The sequence below is a fragment of the Mastigoproctus giganteus genome, chromosome 8, assembly GCF_048544385.1.
Source record: "Mastigoproctus giganteus isolate SK-2022 chromosome 8, ASM4854438v1, whole genome shotgun sequence".
Lineage (NCBI taxonomy): Eukaryota > Metazoa > Arthropoda > Arachnida > Uropygi > Thelyphonidae > Mastigoproctus > Mastigoproctus giganteus.
Window position 1 is genome coordinate 88,144,362 of NC_143582.1, and position 14,021 is coordinate 88,158,382.

Below are 14,021 nucleotides of genomic sequence, written 5' to 3' on the forward strand. Positions count from 1 at the left end.
TCAGATCTGTTGGACTGCTTACAGCAATCCAACAGATCTAACTGTTCTTATCCTTTTGGAAGATAAGAATTGTCAAATAACATACTTATAGCAGATCCAAGTACAGCAAACATGGAACCAATAGCAAGGTCTGACATAAGGACAAAGTGGGTATAATGGCGAAAAAGACCCGACTTACCGCATATTAAGACGGCTGAAAAATACTATTTCTTCTACATTCAGAAAGCATTACTTTTTCTGCACGTGAGGTTATTGTACAGGCTGAAGCATGTTCATATCAGAGGCACAATCCTTAGCTGCAATACAATTCATATTATTTTTTAATGGGTCAAGAGCTTATTTCGTCATACCGTGTTGTGAGTTGTCTGCAGAGGATTTTCCACAGGTCGAATGCGGCTGGGAAAAACTTAACTCCGCTCGAGATCGGTTAATTATAACTCCAATCTAAGTGTTGCAAATTAACTCTGTCGTCGATAGGAACTGAAACCAGACCTCTCCAAACGAATAGCAGAAGGCGATGTATCAATCTGACTAAACTCCATGGAAGACAGCAGGACAAAGGCGAAAAGTAGTAATTAATGGGTACTCTTCACATTAGGCCTCGTATTAGAAATGGGCCCCGAAGCGGTTGGTGTAAAGTGTAAAGTGTATTTAGGGTCATACGGCACCAGGGGTTTCCCCCATCTCCGCGTTGTTTACATTGTGATGGGTGTGCCAGTTTGCTGGAAATGCCAGAGATTTAAAAGTGTATGGATATTGTTCATATGTAGTGTCGTGTACCGTTGTTCATCTGGTCATTTAGCCGCTGGACCCCTACTGAGGCCCAACGTTGCCCCACTTTCGCCCCGTGGAGGCAGACCAGGTACACCAGTATTATAATTAATATACTCTGGCAGGTCCTGCCACCTAATTTCCTGAGATTTCAGTGGCTAGGACCGTAAAATAAAAAAAAAATAAAATAAAAAAAAAAAAAAAAATTTCGCACGTTGTATGTTGATCACATACATGTTTCCCGGTTTGAAGGGGTTGCATTTGAAAATTTAATGGCCGAGGAGAGGGCGAAATAATTTAGAGAAGCTAGAATTTTGGTGTGGGTCTTGCGCTGGCATAGAGATAGAGAGGGGAGGAGACTGAAGGCTAGGGGGGGAATAGCTAGGAAAGACTGGGATCAATAGAGTAGACGACCCCAGCATGTGCCAGTGGGGCATGCCCATGCTCCACCAGAGAGAAAGATGTGGGATGGCAGGGGGGGAGGCAACAAGAAGGCTGTCGCCTCCCCCTCTGCCAGGGAAGGGAGGAAAGTGTGCCCGGCAAGGGAGCCATATGGCCTGGCGGCTGCATGTCTGCTTGAGTCAGGTCCTTGTTGGTGCTGGTCCCGTTGTTTTACTTAAGTGACAGCGAAGTCAAAATTTGCAGATGACATTAATATCAGGAAAGTGGTTCATGACCAGCGCCATACGAACAGAACGACTTGGATAGGCCTCAAGAATGGTCTGAAAAGTGGCATTCTTCAAGTTGCAAAATAACAAAAGAAAAAAACTTGCACATTAAGAGTTGAGTTGTAGTTGATTTTGGGTTACTGTCTAGGCAGATATGAAATTGTTCAATACCCTAGTACTGCATACAAATACTATACTGGTGTATAACCAAGAATAAAATTACGGGGGAATGGGAGGGAGAAACAAAAGTACGGATGTCTTCCCCAAATTAAGACACTGAATTTCTTTTAGTTTGAACAGTATTATAGGTAAATTATAATTTTTTTTTATTATTTAATGTCCTTTCAAACCTAGTGATTATGAAAATCACTTCAGTATTTATTTTTTACTTTTCCTGTTGTTCAATTTCAAAGTTGACTGAGCTAATATCGGCGAAAACAAGTTCTCAACGCAGCGTTCGGTATTAATCTACAGATTAAGACTGAACTTGGCGTTTTACCGCTGTTGATAGGGGCTCATATCTGATGAGTATGGGCTTGGCACACCCAGTGTTCTGAGCCGGATATCATCATTCTTCTCTTTCTTGGTGATTCCCTTCTACTTCTGATTCCTGCGCGCGCGCGCGCTCTCGCTCTCTCTCTCTTAGGGTAACTCAGAATATATATATTTTTTTTTTAGCTGGTACAGCATAAGCCTCAGGCTTACTTGAACCATATGGCTAATAATAATAATTATAATAGTAATAATAAAATCCTGGGTTGAGGGTGCCTGAGAATTTTCAGAACTTATATTCCGGGGCTCACAGTAGTGAGCGTATTCTTGAACTGAAGAACATCACCGAATATGGTGAAAACTAATCTTAGTGTCTCAGTACATTATTATTTGCTTTTGAATTGGTCAGATGGACTTTGAATGTTGTTACCAATTTTTCAATAGATGTTCCTCATTCTCTGTACTGATAATGTAAATCTGCATCTGTAATACTGTATGTATGATATTGTACATATAAAGTGGGGGGGGGGCTGTCACAGTTCGGTAGGGACTGTGACAACCCCATACAGTGAACAGAGTTATATGAAAATTTTGTGAAGTACAATGCAACGCAATGAATATTTTTATTAACAGAACCGCATATAGTATGAAGTATTTTCGGGTCTAACGGCACCAGGGACTTCTCCGCGTATGTTTACATTGTATCGAGGACAGTACGCTGTCAAAGCCAGAGATTTAAAAGTGTGTGGATCATGTGTTGTGTAGTATGCTGTGCCCATTGTTCGTCTGGCTTATTAGCCGCCGCCGGGCCCCTAATGGGACCCAGTGTTTCCATAATTCGCCGGGGGGAGGCTAGCCAGGCGTACTAGTTGTCAATATATTACTCTGGCAGGTCCTGCCACCTATTTTCCTGAGATTTCGGTGGCTAAGACCTAAATAAAATGATCGCGGTTTTTTTTTTTTTTTCTGTAAGTAGTTATTAGAAATGCTAGACTGGGTTGTACGCTAAAATGATAAATTCTAAGAGCCTAAAAGGTCGGGCAAGAATTTTGATGTTATTTAAATTGGACTCGTGAGGCAATACACTATGTAAGGAGAAAGTGTTCGGAGGGGAGGCGGAAGACTGGGGGGTAGGAAAACAGAAGAAAGGGCCCCGAAGCGGTCGGTGCTGGACCCGTTGTTTTACTTAAGTGACAGCGAAGGGCTACTACAGGCAGCGAAGTCAAAATTTGCAGATGACATTAATATTATTTTTATAGAAAGACCCCATGAGGCAGTGGAGCATGCCCATTCCCCACCAGAAGGAAAAGTGGGTGGTGGCAGGAGACAGCAAGGTGTCACCCCCCCACTTCCAGGGAAAGGGGTGAAAGCAGGCTGAGCCAGATGTCCAGCCTTGGTTCGCCTAATGGCTTGCTGGTAGCCAATTGCTGCAGTCATGGTCATGTATTGGTCCAGTTCAGTCCAATTTGTCACGTTTCGTTTTTTTTGCTCTAGGTTGGTATTTTGTCCAACTCCTGGTGATGGCACAATAGTGCCACGCTATGGGCTGTTGCCATACACAACAGCCCATAGCGTGGGCTGTTGTGTATGGCAATCCTCTTATAGGTTGCATTTATATTTGAGGTGATTAAGTTTTAGTCATTGTATTGTCATGTCCCAATTTTCTTGTGTTGAGATGGTCCCAATGATATGCAGGGACGTATCCAGAAAGTGCATTTCACGGTTTTGCATTCCTTGGTGTTAGGATTAGGTGATTTGTCACATTTGAGTTTTTTTGCTACCAGCAGAAGGCAAGGAAGTTCCAGATGATGTTTCCACATTTGCTTCTTGGTGGAAGGTTCCAGTCTTTTGGTCACTGCTGCAGTTGAGGGAATGTCCTCCTTTGAAAGAGGATCTTTGGCAAACTGAGCAAATTCCCGATATGTGTCCTCTGTTATTACGAGGTGCTCCTGGTCTCGGAGGGAGAGAGAGATCCTAGTGATTAGCCTGTGGTACAGGTCCTCAGAGAGCAGCTGTAAAGTAAATGTTCTTACGTTTCTCGGGAGCCACAATGACACAGTGGGGTATCGCTTAGTCCAAAATCCTGAAGCTTGTCTCCAAAAGCCCCATGGCCAATGAGCAGATGGGTGGTATAGCACCCAGGGACGAGCTGTGATGGGTATTTAGGATATACCATTTGTATTGTAGGCAGAAATTTGTGCGTGATTTGTCCTTTGTTGGATGCTTCCCAGCGGGCTTGTCAAGTCAGCTGGAGGTGATCAGAGAGGCGTTTCCTTTCATTTTTAAGATCATTTGAAGGTTTGGTTGTAAAGTCAAGGCAAGTGGCTTGGGTTATTTGCCTGGTTTAGTATTATGCATGAGCTACTTGCCAGGTAATTCTCGAGTCGCAGTCCACTGTGTTCTCTATGTCTCTCCGGGATCTTGCTGAACCACGCCGGGGACTGATAGTTGACGTCCGCTCCCACGATGATCTTGCTATTCGGGAAGTCGGTATATAAGCTTTCCAGGTATGATATCCTCTCCCGGGCGACAATATAGCGAAACTGCATAAAGATCTCCCAGGGAAGTGATGTGGGCACAAAAAGCGCATGGCGTGCAGTAATTGGAGATTTTTGCAGCGTTGATACTGCGATTCCTCATTGGAATGCAGGCCCAAGGCGCATCTTCTATTTCCAGTAATCATTTCAATAATAACGAATAACTTTGAAGTTTAATTAACCGTAGGCCTCACAATGTGCACCAGGCAGTGACATTTTGCATTCCACTGAATATCTGGTAGTTGCCATTAACCAGCATACATTTGCCAACATACATTTTTTATAGGTGAAACAAATTAAAGTCACTAAAGCACGCAGTGCAGATTTCATCGTTGACCATGGTGGGCGTGTAGCCACAATGTCGGTGCCTTTTTGTTATTCGTCCGAATTCCCATTAAGTAACTAAATAATATCAGTGTTAAGTCAACATTCAACAGTATAATTATGCGATTACAGCTTAATTGTGAATTGAGCTTGAACTTGGTAAGATGAAGTTACATTATGAGGTGATGTGTAAGTAAAAACATTACTTCTACGCCACACGATTTTGTGAAATTTGATTGGATCCTGGCCTCCATGCTTCCCCATGAAGTAAATTGCGTGACAGTGAATAAACTTCAACAACTTACGTTTTTCACAATTCTCTCCAAGAAAAAAATTCGATTAAAAAATAAAGCCGCCCCACACCCAAGATTCAAAAATCTCAGCGGGGAATAAGCAATAATAAGAAATATATTCGTAATTTTAAAACTGAATGGTACCAAAGGAAAAGTTGGCTTTGTGAAGTTAAAAATGCATTGTTTTATTTTCCATTTGCCAGCGGCTTTGACAGCTTACTGTCCTCGATACAATGTGAACATACGCGGAGAAGTCCCTGGTGCCGTTACACCCGAAAATACTTCATACTATATGCGGTTCTGTTAATAAAAATATTTATTGCGTTGCATTGTACTTCACAAAATTTTCATATAACTCTGTTCACTGTATGTTTACTGTTCGGAGGGGACTTAACGTGGACAAGTGTTTTACAAACAAACAGAATGAAAGAAAAAAACTCTAAAACATGAGGAGTTCGAAGAAACGTTGATAATGTGATTCACTATCGCTTTTAGGAAGCTTAAATATTAAAGAACAGTTTAATGAGGCCTATAGACTTTCGTTTGCAAACATAATAGAAAAGTTACCAAGAATCGTGAGGTATTATCAAAAATATACTGCATTAAATTGTGGACAGTTTGAAATTCCTTTACGTGGACATGACGAAAAAGACTATTCTAAAAATCCAGGAGTATCCAGAGGATTAATAAATTTCGCCTGTACATTAGATTCCAATTTAAAGAACCATTTAGGAAGTAATGCAACATTTAAAGGCATTTCAAAAATTATTCAAAATGATATTGACTGTTTGCTGCAAATATGCCGTGATGAAAGAAAAATAAATTAAAGAAGTTTCATTTGTAGCTGTCATGGCTGATGACACAACAGATGTTTCAGAACATATACAAATGGTAACTGTTCTGAGATATGAGCTGAATGGAGACATTTTTGAGCGTGTTTGGAGTTTTTTTTTTTTTTTCACTCCGGAAAATCAAACGGCAGACGGAATATCGAAGCGCATTCTAGATCAGTTAGACATAATCCTCGAAGGCAATACTCAAAAACTGGTTGCTAAGATATTTGATGGTGCAAGTGTGATGAAAGGGGGAGTTCAGCCTAAAAGAAAAGTGCACAAAAATGTACATTTTATTCACTGCTATGCACACCAACTGAATCTGATGAGAAATGCAGCAAGTACAGCCACTGAAAGACCGAAGGGTTTGAAAAAGTCAACTTGTTCATTTTCAATCTTTATTTTATTTATTATTTATTTATTTTTTTTTTTTTTTACAGGTTATAGAGGATCGCTTGGAGATTAAAATGGCTACGTATGATGTCCAGCAACGAGTAAAACTCATTGGGTTTTTCTATTCCAGTGAAAGATCAATTATTGAAACTCAGAAAATACCGGCAACATTTTAAAGTAAGAGTATCTCCTAGCGATAACATGATTCGGAACCTAATCGCCCGGTTTGAAAGAACTGGATCAGTCGGCGATCTTCCGGGAAGACGTCCTAAGCGCACTGACGCAGCGGTGGAAGCTGTATGGCAGAGTGTCCGTGAGGATCCATCTGCCTCTACCCGTCGTCGTCGTCGCTCTGCTCAACTAGGCATCGCCAGAACATCGCTTCAGAAGATTCTGAAAGATTTAAAAATGTTTCCATACAAGATCCAAATGGTCCAAGCTTTACTACCCCAGGATACTCAGCAGCGCCTGCAATACGCCATTCGATTTCAACACCTAGCCAGAGAACTTTTTGAACAACTTGATAATGAGTGATGAGGCCCATTTTCACTTAAATGGGGACATCAACAAACAAAACTGCAGATTTTGGAGTACTGGGAAACCACAGGGAATTACAACAGCATCAATTGCATCGCCAAAAATGCACTGTTCGGTGCGGTGTTATGGCTGAAAAGAGTTATCGGCTCCTATTTTTTTGAAAATGAGGAAGGTCAGCCAGAAAGAATCAACGGGGCCCTGTATAGGGCAATGCTTGAAATTTTTTTACGCCCAGCGGTCGAAGATAATCAGGAGGCATGGTTCCAACAGGATGGAGCTACTGCGCACACTGCCAGGGCGACGATGGACCTCCTGCGAGAAATTTTTGGTGAACGAATAATTTCAAAAAATTCTGAATTTTTTGGCCTCTGCGTTCACCTGATTTGACGGCTCCAGACTTCTTTTTGTGGGGCTACTTGAAAGAACGGGTTTACGTAAATAAACCTCGAACAATTCAAGAACTCAAGAACATTCGAGCCGAAATCCGACGTTTACGACCTGAAACCTTGCGTACGGTCAAGGAAAATGCTGTGGAAAGAGCCTGTATTTGTGAGCAGGAAAATGGTGGTCATTTGAGGGATGTTTTTCACACATAATACTAAAAAAAATCCATTAATTATATTTCCAAATGAAATAATAAAAAATTAAAAAAAAACATGTTTGTAAAAGTTATTTTTGTTTTATATCATTCAGTCTTTCAGTGGCCACCCTGTAGTACCCGAGATTCAAGAATATTCTTTTCGAACCTCATGTCGATACCAACATTTTTAACGAGATCACCACAGCGTCACTGTTTTCAGAAAGCATATGGACAGCCGTGTTGCCTGACCTTCCCCTATAAGATGAACTTCAATATACGCACCGTGAACAGCGTTTATGAAAATTCTGAATCCTTAAAAAAGTGCATGGAGGAACTACAAGCGACAGCAAACGCAGGCAAGACGATTTCAGAAGCAACTGGAATTTTGCACATCTTGAGTAATGAAAAATTCGAGTTCTGGTTAGAACTTTGCTATCAGATAATGCCTCGCGTGATAGTCATTTATAATCAAATGCAATCTCGAGAAACTGAGGCAATTAAAATACACGAATATATAGGAAACTTTAAGAATGAAATTCTAAAAACCAGGAATTCAATGTACTGTGAAAATCCTTCAAAAACACTCATGATTGAAGCGAAGGAAGTATGCGACTATATAAGTGTTGACATAGGTGAGAGATATTCTTTTACAAAGCAATTAATTGCTGCTAAATAGTTTAACAAGGAGAACTGTCATTTTTCGTACGAAAATACCCATGGAAGAGGTAAGGAAGGGTACTGAGGCATATCCCATGATTGAAAGAGAAAAACCTCTTACGGAATTATAAGTTTTCTATAGTAGACATGATTTACAAAATTATTGCAAATTAACTGACTTGCTGAAATTTATCTCAGAAAATAATCTAGCTGAAGTTCTTAGTGACCTTACAAAACTCAAAAGTTCTTTTGACCATTCCGATGACTACTTCAAAGCCCGAACGCTGCCATTCGACATTAAAAAGAATAAAAACATTTTTACGGAGCACTATGAATCAGGAAAGGCTAAATGCTCAAGCAGTGCTTTCAATAGAGAAAAGCGTAGTCAACGGTGCACAAAACTTGAATGAAAAAGTTATTGATGTATTTTCAACAAATAAAAACCGAAGAATGGATTTTGTTTTTAAATATAAGTTCAAGTCTGTTAATGGTAAACGTCTTTAAGAAGCAGCACTACAAACAGATCAAGAGCCGCCACTGCTTTTATGTTGAAAAAACTGGCGCAGCTTTTGACCAAAGTGCAGTATTAACTCTTCGTACATATGATAATCTATAAGCAGCATTAATTTCATAGAAGGAATGATATTAGTTGAAAGCATGCAATTTAAAACAGTAGCCCACCCAATCATATTTAGTTTTCTAAATATGATTGGGTGTGCATGGAAAAGCTAAATCATATTTAGCGTTCGGTTGGGTAGTAAGGTTACCTGGAGAATTTCGTAATTGTTTCTCATTCAAGATCGATGCAGCAGACTTGCTTAATTGATCGGGGGGAGGGGTATTAATAGTTCCTCTGTGAAGACATTACTGTTTATCTTACAGAGCTATTAAGATATGATGAAGCTTAATACCATACATAAAAAACCTTTTGGAGAGGTCATTATTATCCAATATAATTGTGAGGGTGATCAACATTGGCATTATATAAATTTATTGCTAACATGCAAAGCAGATGTCGATATTACCACATGACTAGAGTTAATAGCGAAATTGCCGTTATATATTTTTTTCTAATATACGGCTGTATGAATATTGCAAATTAAGAATACATATTGCAACATGGCCAGCTCAAGGGTATAGTATATGGTGCCACATTGACTGATGGCGTCCCCTCCCGCCGATGCGAAGATTATTTTTTTAGAATGATTAATTTTACATTTTATTTACTTACAAAAATGTAAATTATATGCAATGTAATTATGTAACTTATTAGTTATAATCGTGTAAATTATGAATTTAATATTGTTTGTTTTAACATGTTAACATATGAAATACACGATTTTTCTGGCGGGCTTTGTTTTTGGGACGAGGTGGCGGCGTTGATGCCCCTAGGCCAGTGCCTACTCGTCACTAATTCTAAAGCCGGTCCTGTATTGCAAGTTCCTGGCAGTGCGGTGAAGGGGTTTAAATTAGCAAACGTAATTAGTGTTACTTTACTGTACTGAGTATTTAAGTTACGCACACATCTTTATCCTAACACAAACCATTTTTTCTTCACAAATTAAAATAATTTTTCTGTAAATGGTACAGTTCTACCAAATGGAGCACACGTTCACTTTCAACAAGTTGTTAGGTATTGCATTGCATCAAAATGCACAAAAACTGAGATTTGTTCCAAAAAATAATCACCCTCGATAATAATACGCCATACCAATACGGTACACACCAACCTCACCATACCCGTCTTGATGTAGCACTACATTCGTGACTTCAGTACGTACGTAGTACTCAAAATATACAGTACAGTATTTAAATTCTGTGAATGGCATTGTTCCATATTCCAATAAACTGCACTCTTACATCTAGATAGGTGATTATTATGAACTAATGTAATACAAAAACAATTCGGGGTGAAGGTGCCGAATGTTATAATGGTAATAATTTTGAAGTGGAATAGACCTTTTCATTCATTCAGTTCGTGGTTAAATTTAAGACTTCCCATGGATCTTTGCAACAGCAAATGATATCCAGATAATAGCTCGGCCCACTTCTTCGCGCTGATTGGCTGCTAATCACAGTAGGGTGAATGCCGTTGTTTAAACGAGTAAAGTCGGCAAGAATATGTTAGAAGGCCGGTAAACCTGACCTTCGTTTGTAGCAAGTTTATTTTCACTGGGGTAAAAAAATGGTCAGGTTATTACGTCACTAAATTCGGGACGGATTCAAGAGAAAAGGAAAAAAAAAAAAATTGTAATAAAAACGTTACGAATTAACGCCTTAACAGATTTTAACTTTAAAGGTTAGGAATTCGAGGGCAGATTGTTTTCAAATAGCTTCAGTTAAGTCATTTCGTGAATCCGACGTAGAAATCTTCAAATAGAAGATATCACTTGATAATTCATTGCATCGCAGTTATTTAGAATTGTGGCAGGCTGCCGTTTGGTAAATGACGTTCAGTTACGAGTTTTTAAACAGAATTATTATTAATAGCCATATGGTGCAATGAAGCCTGGGGCTTATGCTGCACCAGCCAAAAAAAAAAAAAAAAAAAAAAAAAAATTCTGAATTACCCTGAGAGAGAAAACAAGAGACAGAAGTAGAAAGGAATCACCAAGAAAAAGAAGAATGATGATATCAAAGTCCGCCTTAAGCTGAAAACAGCCCGGTTTAACCGCTTTTAAATACTTCATACGTGTACATGAGAAGTCTATTCAAACATGGGTAAACTTTTCAAAATAGTCAGTACGTTAATTCTTATTCTTCTTCACTCTCGTTCGCTCGTCCAACAGAGGTAACTCATAGCACAAAGCTATGTACAGTATTCAGAAATTTAAATTACCAAATTCAAATTATGGGTAGCAGTCACACGCTTCTGAAGTTCAACAAGATAAATTTCGTATATATTTCATTACCTTCTCTGTTTCATTTACATCAATAATTACAAGTGATACGAATGAAATCAAAAATACATTCCAAAATGTTACTCATAAACTAATATTGAACAAAATATACGCCTACCGAAAGAGTAAAGCTCTTTAAACGACTTTGTGCTCCAGCTATAACCTTTGTTTTCAGATGTGGCTGCCATTGTTTTCAGTATTCTAAACGCCAGACAAAAATTTAGCAAACAAATGTATGCCTCATTTGACTACAATGATGCAATTATTAAGTAACTCTGGTTCGAGTTAAATACTATGTCCGCCTGGTAGCAATGGAGAGAAATAATTTAAATCTCGATCTGTATAATCATTTATACTACTTCGGTTTTTTATTATAAATTTCACCCGTCGTATTCTCACGAATTAGACAACTTTACGCTTAAGTTATTATGATTCGGTGTTAACTTGTAATTTTAAGATCAAATCAATTACTTAATCGTTCTAGTTAATTTTGTTTATTCTAACCGCTATAATTGACTTATTTTGTAATTTAAACCCCTGGCTTGTAGGCATGAAGAGATTGCTATACTGCGATGTTTCTCAACCTTAGGTAGACCGCGCAGCCCCACAAACTACAGTATTCGCTAATTCAGGCAGTGCACCAGAATAAATATGTATATACAGTAAACTCCAGTTATAACAATGCCAGTTTCGCCTTTAAAATTCTTTTCAGCTGGTAACACGACCAATTCTCTGAATTATCATGTAACTATCAATGACCTCGTGGGTAGCACAGTTGGTATAATTTCCAGCCTCCCCACACCTAGTGGAAAAGACTTGAATTCGAATCCCGTCAATGACGCGAGGAATTTTTATGGGTCTTTTCTCACAACGTGGCCGAGTTAGTCGGTCTCCAACAATGGTAGTATAGTTTTTCTCCCGGAAATTCGAGTTTTTGTCCAGCATACAGCAAATCGAACACAAAATACAAGCAGTTTACAATTATATACACCGCAATATGGTCTAAAACCCTACAACAATAGTAATTTATGCCTATAATTTATATATTATGCTTATATTAATAATAGAAGGAAGGAACTGAATCACATTGAACCACTTGATATTAATGGGTTTACTGTTGATGAATCTAATGAGGTGGCTGGCAAATTGAATAGATATTTTGCATCTACATTCACACATGAATATAGATTCATGTGTGAATGTAATTCTTTACGGGAGGTGATGCTAGAAGTTTCTCAAATTCTAACGGGGAGCGAAATGACTGTGTGATAACTGAAAGGAAAGTGGAAGAGAAATAAACAAGGTACATGGGGTGGATGGAATCTATCCAATTATATTTAGGGAGGCAGCAAAGGAGGTACGCAAACCCTTAGCCATAATTATGAGAGCATCCTTGGATTCAAGGAGGTCCCTGTAGATCGGAGATGTGCGAATGTACCTCCAATTCATAAAGAGAATCAAAATATGACATGAGTAATCACAGACCTGTTACCTTAACGTCTGTTCAGGTGAAAATAATGGGCCCACTCCTCAATTAAAGAAGTAATGCAGGACTATCTAGTAGGAAAGAATGTAATTATACTGCAGTCACAGCGTGGGTTTGTCAAGGGGCGGTCTTCTCTAACCAATCTGATAGGTTACTACACTAGTGTGCAAAACTTAAGGACCAACACTATTTCTACAGGTTACAACCACAAAATCAAACGAAACAGCATGTGGCAATTTGCATAACTCTGGCCGTTCAGTAGAAAGCTGGTGCACATGCAAAAATTTGAATCGTGATGAGAGGGCTCACATAAAGAGATAAAAGCAGCAGTTCACCAGTTATGTGAAAATTACCGAATGGTGAGCATGATTGTTACAGACGTTCAACTGGTTTCATACAGTGCTACAGACAACGAAATGGCCAGTAGACAATATCTGGATGACTTTACCCGGGGTCGAATTATTAATTGGGAAGCTCGAGGAAGGTCGAACTGCGAGGAGTGTAGCTGCAGAGTTCGGTATCGCCCATAGCATCGTCTCACGTGCGTGGTCGGCTTCAGAACGACAGGTACATTCGAAGGACCAGTGGTGGTCGTCCCCGAAAAACAACGTCCAATGATGACCGCTATATACTCGTACAGGCCAAGATGGACCGACACCAGACAGCGGGATCCATTGCAAAACTGCTGCGCAGGACCCAGGATATCGCAGTTTACTGTGGCCAGGCGACTCCACAAAGGCGGACTGTTTGCCCGACGGCCAGTGCGCTATGTCCCTTTAACACCTGCCTATCGGAGACATCGTTTACAGTGGTGCATCGAACACAAGGGCTGGACAGCAGCACAATGGGGGTAAGGTACTCTTTAATGATGAGAGTAGATTCAGTCTCAACAGCGATTCTGGACGACAGCTAATCGGCAAGAGGTTGGCACACAGTATCACCCCGCAAACATCGCTGAATGGGATCGATATGGCGGTCGAGGTGTTCTCGTCTGGGGAGGCGTTATCTTGGACGGACGTACACAACTCCAGATACTGGAAGGGGGTACTGTAACCGGTGCACGCTACTGTACTGAGGTAATCATTCCCCATGTGCATCTGTTCCGACGTGCCATTGGCCCGAGTTCGTGTTTATGGATGATAACGCCACACCCCATCGCACTGCAGCTGTTGATATGCTTTTGGAAAGTGAGGACATTGTTCGTATGGATTGACCTGCTCGTTCCACCGATCTAAATCCCATCGAACACATATGGGACGCTCTGGGGAGACGCTTAGCGGCACATCCACACCTACCAGAAAATGTTCACCACCTGAAGATGGCGCTGACAGAGGAATGGACGATGTTACCGCAAGAACTTATCAACAACATTGTTCTAAGTATGGACAGGCGGTTCAAAGCCTGCATAGACATTAGGGGTAGCCATATCTCCTACTGAGGACGACCTGTCCCCTTTGTTCCATCTTTGGCAGTGATGCATCTGTATCATGGCAGCCAGTTCTATGTTGCCATTTTTTAATAAAGTTCCTCTGTACCGTTTTGTCTCCATT

General features: G+C 40.0%; 1 protein-coding gene across 1 annotated transcript in view; it reads right to left on the reverse strand.

The window, feature by feature from the left end:
• Positions 1-11,228, reverse strand: part of LOC150081702 (microtubule-associated protein 1 light chain 3 gamma-like) — a 72,838-nt gene extending 61,610 nt beyond the window's left edge. The window contains exon 1 of the mRNA XM_090379562.1: positions 11,104-11,228. Within this exon, the coding sequence (XP_090235688.1) occupies positions 11,104-11,173 (70 nt within the window). The 5' untranslated portion in view covers positions 11,174-11,228. The remainder of the gene's footprint in view (positions 1-11,103) is intronic.
• Between the last annotated feature and the right edge of the window lie 2,793 nt (positions 11,229-14,021).